The following is a 12,645-nucleotide window of genomic DNA, read 5'->3' as shown; positions in this document are numbered from 1 at the left end:
TGTGCATGAAAATATTAGAGTACTGTGTACAAAAGGCAGGGTGTATTATTCCTCTCTCTATTCCTTTCATAAAGTTACAATTTAAATCTAGCTTTGTTTGTGATATAATAAGTAAGGCTGATGCACAAAGTGAGACAAAACTAACAGAAAGACTTCTTATGAATAGGGGAAAAATGAATGTTTTTTTTTAACTTAAAGGAAACTGTATTTAAAATGCAATTTTGGAGAAATATAATGAAGTCAAATATAAATATTGTGAGCAGATGTTTCTTAAGAAGCTTCTGGAATGAATAGTCACCATCTGGAATATTTTACAATGAGAAGAAGGTAAGCACGCACCTGTTCTTTTCTTTAAAAAGATGTAATCTTGGTCCAAAATTATAAACAAGTATGGTCGTTTCCATAAAAAGGTAATTTTCAATTTGCCAAACTGCTTGGAAAAGTATTGTTGAGAACGTGGATGGTTTAGAAAAGTGCACTTCTGAAAGGTTTAGTCTGATTTCGGATTTCTTTTACTTACTTGGATTTTTTTTTTTTTTTGGTGTATTATTATAAGCTTTATTTGAGTTATAGAAAATGATATACTTTTATTTGCAACTTAATTACTACAAGTTACTGCAATTAAAAATAGTTTACAGCAATTCTTTGCATATATACTTTATATTTTATTAGACATATGTATATAAGAAATACAAGCTCATCATTTATGAAGTTTAATAATAATCAGAAAATATTCTTTTTTAAATTTTTTTTGTTCATTTTTTATTTATTTATTTGAGAGTGACAGACATAGAGAGAAAGACAGATAGAGGGAGAGAGAGAGAATGGGCACGCCAGGGCTTTCAGCCACTGCAAACGAACTCCAGACGCGTGTGCCCCCTTGTGCATCTGGCTAACGTGGGACCTGGGGAACCGAGCCTCGAACCGGGGTCCTTAGGCTTCACAGGCAAGTGCTTAACCGCTAAGCCATCTCTCCAGCCCCAGAAAATATTCTTTAAAGGAATTTTCTTACATTTGTAGCAAGGTATAAAGTTCTTAATTGCCAAGGTACTTGTATTAAGAGCACAAACCCAAGTCATGAAATAAAACTAAGCGTTATCTGTAGAAATGCCATGGAAGATGGTGCATGCACTTACAGATTACTACTAGGCACTACCCTCTCGTCAGCTTCCTCGATCAACAACATAGAACAGCTCTTGCGTCCAGACGCTACCGCAGAAAGAGGACTAAGGCAACCTCGCGCAGAGGAGAAATGTGTGTAACGCACAGGAAATACACATTCCAGAAGTAAGGTCTGCAGTGAGAGTAACTTGATGTCTGAAAGGCTTGGAGCGTCTACTTGTAAATGAAAAAAACCCAAGTGTCATGAGACCTTGTTACAGAGTAACTGACATCCAGATTCTTTCATGTTAACATGACCACATTTGTAGATGGGCAGACACTTCCTTGTTATGCTGCTTTACAGGTGGCTGTTGGACCTCTGTTCTCTAGACAGCCAACCATCCCCCTAATCCCTAGTTGAAAATGGATAAATATGGAATAAATATGGAATAATAAAATAAAAATAAAATAAAATAAATATGGAATAAATATGTTTAACATCCATATTAGGTTATTCAAATGACAGTCTTCAAAATTATCCATGTTTATCACATTGCATAGCTGAAAATTCATCTAACGAAGTGTTCTCTTTCAAGCAGAATTTTACTCCAAACTTCATTTTCCTTCTTTCATACTGTGTAGTGGATCCACAAGTTTATTGTGAACATGCATTAAACATTTAAAGTACTTGACAGTTTTAACTCTAGGCTCTAAAGTAGCATCTTTATCACATCCAAAAATAGTTCGTGGATGCTGCTGGAAAGCGGAGACAGTCCACATGTGATTGACACCTTCCTCAATTGCTTTGTACAGGGCAAAGGCCTTGTGTGCACCTCTCTAGCATCCATCACTGTGCCCACACCAACAGTTAGAACCATTGTTGGCACTGTTGATAAATCACCATCAAAATATTTAGCATTTGGGCTGGAGAGATGGCTTAGCGGTTAAGCGCTTGCCTATGAAGCCTAAGGACCCCAGTTTGAGGCTCGGTTCCCCAGGTCCCACGTTACCCAGATGCACAAGGGGGCGCACGCGTCTGGAGTTCGTTTGCACTGGATGAAAGCCCTGGCGTGCCCATTCTCTCTGTCTCCCTCTATCTGTCTTTCTCTCTGTGTCTGTCGCTCTCAAATAAATAAATAAATAATTTAAAAAATATATTAAAAAAATATTTAGCATTTGCCAAAATGGTGTCCATGGCTAGAGTTGTTAATCTTGTCCTTGATACTAAACTGGATCGTGGCTCATTGAAAGCAATATGGCCATCAGGACCTATTCCTCCAACAAAGCAATCTATCCCTCCAGCTTCTTTTATTTTCTTTTCGAATGCATCACATTCTGCTTGTAAATCTGGAGCATTCCCCTCAAGGATATGAGCATTATGAGGATCTATGTCAATATGCTTAAAAAAGTTATTCCACATATAAGAATGGTAGCTTTCAGGATGATTTTTTGGGAGTCCTACATATTCATCTATATTAGATATCTTCACATATTTAAAAGAAAGGTTTCCACTTTTGTGATACTCTATTAGTTTTTTATAACATCCTAAAGGTGCACTTCCTGTCGGTAAGCCCAGTGTGAAGTACCTGTCCTGTCCAGGTCTGAAGTGGATGATACGATTACAGATGTATTTGGCTGCCCACTCGCTGGCCAAGTCATAGTTATTAAGCCTCTGGCTGGGCGTGGTGGCGCACGCCTTTAATCCCAGCACTTGGGAGGCAGAGGTAGGAGGATCGCCGTGAGTTCAAGGCCACCGTGAGACTACAGAGTTAATTCCAGGTCATCCTGGACCCGAGTGAGACCCTACCTTGAAAAAACAAAAAAACAAAAAAAAAAAAAAAGAATTACAAGCCTCACTGTGATGATGCATTCAGCAAAGATTTGAACTGGCAGAGCCACGGGTGCCTCGGATTTTTTTTTTAAGGTAAAATCCTTCATTGTAGATGTACAGTCTATATTTTAAAAGCACGCACAGGACTCGAGTGCGTGCCCAAGACTGACAGTATCACCCAGGTTTGTGCTGCCCTCTGCCAGTTGCTCAGCAAGACAAGTGGGTCTGAGCAGCGTGCACACACTGGCTCAACGACTGTGCTCCAGGCGACGGCCTCCCCATGACCATGGCCTTCGCAGCTCCCAGCGCCTTTCCCCTATCTTTTTTCTTTCTTTATTTGTTTTATTTTTTTGTTCATTTTTATTTGTTTATTTGAGAGTGACAGAGAGAGAAAGAGACAGATAAAGAGAGAGAGAGAGAATGGGCGCGCCAGGGCTTCCAGCCTCTGCAAACGAGCTCCAGACGTGTGCGCCCCCTTGTGCATCTGGCTAACGTGGGACCTGGGGAACCGAGCCTCGAACCGGGGTCCTTAGGCTTCACAGGCAAGCGCTTAACCGCTAAGCCATCTCTCCAGCCCCCCCTATCTTTATTCTAATGTGTGTGCAGTGCATGTGTCTCTGTGTGTGTGGAGGACAAGGGACAACTTTGGGTGTCTTTCCTCAGGAACAACATCCTCCCTCTCTCTCCCTCTCCCTCTCTCTCTCTCTCTCTCTCTCTCTATATATATATATATATATATATATATGTGTGTGTGTGTGTGTGTGTGTATGTATATATGTATATGTATATGTATGTGTATATGTATATGTATATAGTGCATGCTTTTAATTCCAGCACTTGGGATGCAGATTTAGGAGGATTGCTGTGAGTTTAAGGCCACCTTGAGACTATGTAAATTCCAGGTCAGCCTGGACTAGAGCAAGACCCTACCTTGAAAAATCAAAAACAAACGAACACAAAAAACTTCTTTGAGAGAGACAGAAAAGAGAGAGAGAGAGAGAATGGGTGGGCCAGGACCTCTAGCTACTGCAGATGAACTCCAAACACATGTTCCACTTTGTGCATCTGGCTTACATGGGTCCTGGAAGATCAAATCTGAGTCCATCAGCTTTGTAGGCATGTACCTTAACCGCTAAGCCATCTCTCCAGCCCAAGGATTACATATTCTCTAAGAAAGATTATTTTGGATGACTCAGAAGGCATCATGGTGCTGGAAAGAAGTGACCGGAGTGCTCAGTACTGTAATATCTCTGTCACACCTTCCAAGGTTCAGGGTCCATTGTGGAAGAGGTGACGGAAAGAATGTAAGAGCCAAAGGAGGAGTAGGACTCCTTATACTGGGCTCCCCCCAGACACAAAATGGCCTGGATATCCATGACCTCACAGTGCCTGAAACTACCTACACAAGGCCATCATAATAGGAGGAAAAGATCATGACATCAAAATAACAGAGAGACTGATTGAGATGGGGAGAATGGAGTTTCAAAGGGGAAAGTGGGGGGAGGGAGGGTATTACCATGGGATATTTTTTTATAAACATGGAAGTTGTTAATAAAAATTTGAAAAAATATTGTCATGTGATCCCAAAAAAAGAAAAAAAATTTTTTTGTTTTGGTTTGGCTTGTTTGTTTGTTTGTTTGAGGTAGAGTCTCCCTCTAGCCCAGGCTGACCTAGAATTCACTCTGTAGTCTCAGGGAGGCCTTGAACTCACAACAATCTTCCTTCCTCTTCCTCCCAAGTGCTGAGATTAAAGGTAGGAGCCACCATGATTGGCTGTCAGGAAGGGCTTTCATATACACTCTACAACCTTATTTCTGGCATCTTTCTATTCTTGTGTCTGTTACAGTGGAAGGAATGGCTCGCAAGAAGGCGAAATGAGAGTGCTGGGTACATAGAGGTAGGGATTGAGCACACGCTCATCACGCATAATGACATAGGTTCAAGCCAGCACTGAAAAAGGGAATTGAAAGTCATGAATAGAATAGACTATGAGGTGTGAACACAGAGAGGCAGTTGCTAATTCTAATGCTACAAGCTAAAAATTTGAATTATAAGTGTTGAATTAATTCTCATTATATGTGTTATTGTTTTTTTAAAATAAGGTCCTGGTAAACGCAGCCTAAATTTGAATTTAATGCATTTAAAAATAAAATTTATATTGTTTATCAAAAGAAAATGTGGGCTGGTTGTTAGTTCAGCTTTTATGTCAAGGGTAAATGAATCAGAACCTTCTAGTACTTAAGCTTTTTTTGTCTGGTAAAGAAAGATTCTTGGAAGCCTTTATTAACCCTTCCTAAGCACAAAACATGGTCCCAAAAGCTACAGCCGGGCTTGGCGGTGCACGCCTTTAATCCCAGCACTAGGGAGACAGAGGTAGGAGGATCACCGAGAGTTCGAGGCCACGCTGAGAATACATAGTGAATTTCAGATCCACCTGAGCTAGAGTGAGACCCTGCCTTGAAAAATAATACAAAACGAAACATACCTACAGTCTTCAGAGGCTGGAAAGATGACTCAGCACTGAAGACACTTGCCTGCAAAGCCTAAGGACCCAGATTTGATTTCCCAGTTTGTTTGCTAGAGGCCCTGGTGCACCCATCTTTTCTCTGTCTCTACTTGCTTCTTTCTCTCTCTCTTAAATAAACAAATAAATACATTTTTTTAAAAGCTACAGTTTGCAAACTATGCTAATATAGAAATTGAGGGGCTGGAGAGATGGCTTAGCAGTTAAGGCACTTGCTTGCAAAGCCTGATGGTCTGGGTTCAAGTCCTTATAAAGCCAGATGCACAAAGTGGCTCATGCATCTGCAATTCATTTGCAGGGGCTGCTGTGCCCATTCTCTCTCTTTCCCTTTCTAACCCTCTTTCTCCTTGCAAATAAATAAATAAAACTATTAAAAATAACTTAAAGAAAAATAAATTGGGAAGTCCCAGAATTCAAACTGAGTTTTGTTTTGTTTTGGTTTTTCAAGGTAGGGTCTCACTCTAGCTCGGGCTGACCTGGAATTTATTATGTAGTCTCAGGGTAGTCTTGAACTCATGGTGAGTTCTGGGATTAAAGGCGTGTGCCACCATGCTCAGCTTCAAAGTGATTTTGTTCTACTATTAACTTAGTCATTTTCATTTTCCTTTTTATCTATTTTTTTGATAATTTATGTTTTAAATTATTTTTTTTGTTCATTTTTATTTATTGAGAGTGACACAGAGAGAAAGAGGTAAATAGAGAGAGAGAGAGAATGGGCGCGCCAAGGCCTCCAGCCACTGCAAACGAACTCCAGACACGTGCGCCCCCTTGTGCATCTGGCTAACGTGGGTCCTGGGGAATTGAGCCTTGAACTGGAGTCCTTAGGCTTCACAGGCAAGTGCTTTACCACTAAGCCATCTCTCCAGACCAATAATTTATTTTTTATTGACAACCTCTATAATTATAAACAATATCCCAACTTTCTCCTTTGAAACTCCACTCTCCATCATATCCCCTCCCCTTCTCAATCAGTCTTTTTTATTTTGATGTCATCTTTTCCTCCTATTATGATGGTTTTGTGTAGATAGTGTCAGGCACTGTGAGGTCACGGATATCCAGACTATTTTGTGTCCAGAGGAATGCATTGTAAGGAGTCCTACCCTTCCTCTGGCTCTTACATTCTTTCCGCCACCTCTTGCGCAATGGACCCTAAGCCTTGGAAGGTGTGATGGAGATGTTTCAGTGCTGAGCACTCCTGTCACTTCTTCTCAGCACCATGGTTCCTTCTGAGTCATCCCAAGGCCACTGCCATCTGAAAAGAGAATCTTGTCCAACCAAAACTGAGAGTAGCATTAATATATGGGTATGAACATTAAGAGAAGTGCTTACTGGACAGTTTGATGAGCCTAGTATATACATTGAGCCAGACAGCAGCAGATGTTACACCCTTAGGGCTCATGACTACCCCTGTTGTAGGTTTTCAGTATCAGGGATGTATTCCCTCCCATGGAGTGGGCCTCCATTCAAACTAGAGGGCAGTTGGTTTCCCCCATAACACACATGCCAATACCTCACCTGTTGGCTCATTTGGCCTGGCTGGCCAAATCTAAGGCCTGCAGTGGTGATTTTTCTCCCTCCTGTTTAACTACATGCAGCATGGCTTTCCCAGCTTTCTGTAAGCTGGTCTATGTAGAGGTCATGTAGTCATTTTCCATGTCAATCCATGTGTCAATAACACGTGTCCAAAGCTTCAGGTAATATGTGAAATGCCATGAATTACTTGTTTTCTTTTCCAAGTCAAAACCTTTTTTTTTTTTCTCCTTGAGGTAGGATTTAGGTCTAGCCCAGACTGACCTGGAATCCACTATGTGGTCTCAGGGTGGCCTTGTACTTATGGCGATCCTACTAACTCTGCCTCCCAAGTACCATTACTCCTGGAAAAATGTTGATTTTTAAAAAAATATTTTATTTATTTATTTGAGAGAGAGAATGAGAATGCCAGGGCCTCTAGCCACTGCAAATGAACTCCATATGCATGTGCTACATTATGCATCTGGCTTTATGTGGGGACCAGGGAATTGAAACAAGTTCATTAGGCTTTGCAAGCAAGCATTTTAATTGCTGAGCCATCTTTCTAGCCGTTAACATGAGCCGGGTGTGGTGGCGAACACCTTTAATCCCAGCACTCAGGAGACAGAGATAGGAGGATTGCAGTGAGTTCAAGGCCACCCTGAGACTCCATAGTGAACTCTAGATGAGCCTGGGCCATGGAGTGAGACCCTACCTTGGGGCGGGGAAGTGGGGGGACAACCAGACAAAACAGACAGATACAAGAACCTTTAAGACCTTCAAGACACAAAGCCAAGGCTGCACAAGTGCTAAAGGGGTCGTTTTGAAAACCTGCATTTGTGGATTATGAATTGACCCAGACAGGACGCTGGCCTGGTCCCTGGCCCCAGCTGCAGTGACTTGGAGGGACGCTGGCTGCTCCTCAGAGAACTGGGACCGCCACTCCGTCCAGCTGCCCACAAGCGAGGCTGGTCTTCTGTCTTCTCCGGTCCCTATGCTTTTTGTACCCTGGACCCAAAACCACTGTGGAAGGCGCAGACACCATGGCCACAGCCTAAAATGACGAAACAGGAGCTGGGGAGATGGCTCGCTGGTTAGGGCACTAGCTTGCAAAGCTTGCTGGCCCAGGGTTCGATTCCCACTATCCACGTAAAGACAGACGCACAAAGGACTCCGTGGGTCTGGCTGGTTCGCAGAGGCAGGAGGCCCTGCTGAGTCCATCCTCTCTCACGCCTTCTCATACACACAGTCAAGTTCTAGGTCATCCTCAGCTACCTATCAGTTTGGAGTCAGCCTGGAAGACAACAGCAACAACAAAAAGTCCTGAGTGGGTAACACAGTTTGCTCCACAGGCCAGTTGCTATAGTAACCAAGTCAGGCTTCCCCTGAGTTCAATTTTCTGGGTAACAAGGAGGCCCACTCTTCCTTGTCTCCCCTTTACCCCAACACCCTGGAAGGTGGGCACAGCCGTTTGCTTCTTTTGTCTTTTCTTTTCGATTTATCTGAGAGAAAGAGGCAGAGAGAGAGAGAGAGAATGGGCTCGCCAGGACCTCTAGCCACTGCAAAGGAACTCCAGATGCATGGGCCACTTTGTGCTTATGTGGGTCCTGGGGAATCGAACCTGGGTCCTTAGGCTTCACAGGCAAGCATCTTAACCGCTAAGCCACCTCTCCAGCCCGGAAGTGCGTTGCCTGAAGTGAGAATTTCTCAGCCAAATATTTACTAGCTATTTTTTTTTAAGTTCAGTTAACTTGGAATTTTCCATAATAGTCACAAGTTTTTCTTTTAATGAGCTCTTTAGTGCAGCGCATGTGGAAAATATTATTCTTCATATTTTCTCTGGGTAGAAGGCTTTAGGTTACATGTTCCATGGCAGACAGGCTTCCTGATGTGGCCCTGAGAATTTTCTAGAGGCCAGGATGAGGCTGGACACCACTCCGGGTGGTCTGAGAACGGGGTGTTTGAAGCTGGCTGCCAGCTCCTCACGGTCTGGGTCTGCGCTCATTTCCATCCGGCTGCTCAGGGCTGGGCTGCCAGTTGACGCTGGTTTCCTCCCATGTCGAACCAGGCTTTTATGGGTTCATCAAGAAAACCCACTTATCAGAAGTGTAAAAAGAGTGTTGCACATGTTCTGGAAACCTTTCAGCTGGCTCTGGTCCATCCTAGACCCTGCCTGTCCGTTATTGCTTCTCTCCCAAGATGTCAGGCTGACAGGCTGGGCAGACGGGACTGAGGAAAAGCAGTAATGTTCCTGCCCAGGATCTTTATGGAAGGGGTAAGGAGGTTCCAAGGCTAGATTTATGTTAGGTTGGCCAAGAAAAGAAAAGATTTATAACAACCTTCAAGAATTTAATACTCTTTACAGACAGGCTCCCAGAGGATCCTATTAAAGGCATAGGCTATTCTAAAGAAAAGAAACTCATAGATGTAACAGCAGACAGGGGGGAAAAAATAGCCTTTATTTTTAGTCATTAAAATTTTTTTTTTCTGATACCTTTTGGGTTTATTTATTTATTTATTTATTATGGTTTTTTGAGGTAGGGTTTCAGTCTAGCTCAGGCTGACCTGGAATTCACTACAGAGTCTCAGGGTGGCCTCAAACTCATGGTGATCTTCCTACCTCTGCCTCCCAAGTGCTGGGATTAAAGGCATGTGCCACCATGCCCAACTTATTTATTTACTGTTAATATGTTATTTTTGCTTATTCATTTATGAGAGAGAGAGAGAGAGAGAAGAAATAGGTGCATCAGGGCCCCCAGCCACTGCAAGTGAACTCCGGACATATGTGCTATCATGTACATCTGACTTATGTGCATACTGGGAAACTGAACCTGTGTTCAACACCTTAATCACTAAGCCATCTCTCCAGCTGGCCATCTCTCCAGCCTCCCCCCTTTTATTTATTGAGGTAGGGTTTCACTGTAGCTCAGGCTGACCTGGAATTCGCTATGTAGTCTCAGGATGGCCTTGAACTCATGGTGATCTTCCTACCTCTGCCTCCCTAGTGCTGGGATTAAAGGTGTAAGCCACCACAACTGGCAGCTAGTTTTATCTTTTTCCACATCATTAGGAACCATTCTAGAGACAGGGATGGAGCTCAGTTGGTAAAGTTGCCCAGCATGCATGAAGCCCTGGGTTCCATGCCTGGCACCACATAAAACCCAATGTGGGAGTGGACACCTGTAACCCTCCACTCAAGAAGTAGAAACAGCAGGAACAAAAGTCATGGTCACCCATGAACTTTTAGGCCACACTGAACTGCATGAGACCCTATTTCAAAAACAAAAACCTGAGCTGGGCTTGGTGGTGCACGCCTTTAATCTTAGCACTCAGGAGGCAGAGATGGAGGATCACAGCGAGTTCGAGGCCACCCTAAGACTACATAGTGAATTCCAGATCAGCCTGGGCTAGAGCGAGACATTACCTCAGAAAACAAAAACAAAAAACAACAATGGAACACTCAGAAGACATAGATTGTAACTAGAAAATTTTCTGTGCCAGGAATGGGATACCTTCCAGTGAGTTGTTGGCCAGGGAGGTCCCTGATGCCCCCAGAACATTTCAGGCCATTGTCAAGGCCTTTGGTTTCCCACCAGGAATAGATGGTAAGACTTATTGCTAAAGACTCCACACACTTGGGCTGTAAGGTCACTGAGAAATCCTGCTGGCGCTGAGCTGAGAACCTCCTCCATGTAGACCAGCTGACAGAAAGCTGGTGTGGTGGTTTGATTCAGCTGTCCCCCATAAATTTAGGTGTTCTGAATGCTAGGTTCCCAGTTGATGGAGATTTGGGAATTAATGCTTCCTGGAGGGAGTGTATTGTTGGGGGAGGGCTTATGGGTGTTATAGCCAGTGTCCGCTTTCCAGTGTTTGGCACACCTTCCTCTTGCTATTGACCACCTTATATTGGCCAGGGGGTGATGCCCACCCTCTGCTCATGCCATTGTTTTCCCTGCCATCATGGAACTTTCCCTTGAGCCTATAAGCCAAAATAAACCTCTTTTTTTCCCCAGAAGCTGCACTTGGTTGGGTAATTTCTACCAGCAATGCGAACCTGACTGCAACAGTAAACTGGTACCAGAAGTGGGGTTGCTGCTACACACCTGACTGTGTGGCTTTGGCCTTTTGGAGATGATTTTCAAGAGAAATGTGGAAGGATTTGAAACCTTGGCCTAAGAGATGCCTTGCAGTGCTGTAAGTACAGCTTGATGGACTATTCTGGTCAGAGTTGAAAGACCTGAATGCAGTAAGAACTGTGGACTGTGAGGTTTGGCTTATGAGTGTGAGAAAGAGCTTTGCAAGAACTGGGCTACCAGTTTGTGTGAGAAGCTTGCTGTTATGCCTGGGTCCTGAGAAGTTGTACAGGGTTGCTTTGCATAGAAATGAACTGGTGTGAGCAGAAGGATATGGCCCAGAAAAAAATCTTTGGGTGAACTACTCCCCATTAAACTGCAATTAAGAGATTGCAACCTTTGAGATTGAGCCAGCTGACTTGCACTGGGGCGACAGGAAGAATGTAGACTCTTTTGAAGGGGCCTGAGTGCTCAAGGAGTGTCCTGTTCTTCAAAGTCTGCTTTATTCCCCCTGGGTTAACAAATTGGCACCCTACCTGGCATTGTGGAGTATAAGAAATGCAGGAAAGAGGGTCATTGAGTTTGCAAGACAGTTTTGTGTTTTGGAAATGGCCATGGGCGGTGTGAAGCAGATTTGCTGGTTGCCTGCATGGAGACCCCCATGTGGCCATAAGGATGAACTGTGGATTGAGTGGAGATGTCAGGACCACAAGGTGGCTGCTAAGGAAAGCTACCAGCCCTGGATGAAGTTTTCCAGGACTGTGAGTAGTCTAGCTAGAGGAGCAGAATTGGAACTCCAGACACTTGTTGATGGTTAGCGTTATCAGACTGGGAGATTTGTTACTAACTAGAGTTGTTGGGCTTGGAACTACAGAGTTTGGTATTTGCCCTGTTTAAATCATGTGTTGTTTGAGTATTTCTTTGCTATGTCCAATGCCATCTTTTGCAGTATGAATGTTTATTCTGTGCCATTATAGGTTTTGGGGGGGGCATTTTTTGGTATTATGGCTCAGTTAAAAGACTTTGGACTATGGGGATGTATGAACATCATTGGAACTGATAAAAATTATGGGGACTTTTAAAGTTGGACTGAATGCATTGTATTTTACATCTTGTATGGTTATCAGTTTATGAGGGCCAGAGGTGGAATAATAAACTTAGATATTCTAAATGCAAGGTCCCCAGCTGATGGAGATTTGGGAATTAATACCTCCTGAAGGGACTGTAGTATTGGGGGCGGGCTTATCAGTATTATAGCCAGTTTCCTCATACCAGTGTTTGGCACACTCTCCTGTTGCTGTGGTCCACCTTAAGTTAGCCAAGGGGTGATGTCCACCCTCTGCTCATGCTATTGTTTTCCTTGCCATTGTGGAGCTTCCCCCTTGAATCTGTAAGCCAAACTAAGCCTCTTTTTTCTCACCAGCATGTGTCTGCAGTTCTTTTGCTGTGGCTGGATGCCCTGGAGTGCCCATTCTCTCCTTCCTTCTCTCTCTCTCTTTCTCTCTCTCTCTCTTTCTCTGCTTCTTTCTCTCTCAAATAAATAAATTAATTAAAAAAACCAATATAGGGCTGGAGCGATGGCTTAGCAGTTAAGCACTTGCCTGCGA

The 12,645-nt window shown here is 43.4% G+C and overlaps 1 protein-coding gene across 1 annotated transcript; it reads right to left on the bottom strand.

Annotated features, from left to right (window-relative positions):
• Nucleotides 1–1,767: 1,767 nt before the first annotated feature.
• LOC123464398 (glucosamine-6-phosphate isomerase 2-like) lies at nucleotides 1,768–8,976 on the bottom strand. Its single transcript, XM_045161237.1, has 3 exons — nucleotides 8,828–8,976; nucleotides 2,278–2,777; nucleotides 1,768–2,020 (listed from the first exon to the last, which is right to left on the bottom strand). The coding sequence occupies exons 1-3, from the start codon at nucleotides 8,974–8,976 to the stop codon at nucleotides 1,812–1,814; spliced, it is 858 nt and encodes a 285-aa protein (XP_045017172.1). The 3' UTR covers nucleotides 1,768–1,811.
• Between the last annotated feature and the right edge of the window lie 3,669 nt (nucleotides 8,977–12,645).

Source organism: Jaculus jaculus, chromosome 11, assembly GCF_020740685.1.
Source record: "Jaculus jaculus isolate mJacJac1 chromosome 11, mJacJac1.mat.Y.cur, whole genome shotgun sequence".
Taxonomy (NCBI): domain Eukaryota; kingdom Metazoa; phylum Chordata; class Mammalia; order Rodentia; family Dipodidae; genus Jaculus; species Jaculus jaculus.
Note: the sequence above shows the minus strand (reverse complement) of the source record. Positions and strands in the feature narration are given on the sequence as shown.

Bases quoted from the DNA above. Each gene is read 5' to 3' on its own strand.
- LOC123464398 (XM_045161237.1), bottom strand. From the start codon at position 8,976: ATGGAAATGAGCGCAGACCCAGACCGTGAGGAGCTGGCAGCCAGCTTC. The intron at 2,778-8,827 runs GTAACCTAAAGC...CACCACGCCCAG, and splicing joins GCCTGTCTGCCATGGAACAT to CCAGAGGCTTAATAACTATG. The intron at 2,021-2,277 runs ATGCTAAATATT...TCTCCAGCCCAA, and splicing joins CATGGACACCATTTTGGCAA to ATGCTAAATATTTTGATGGT.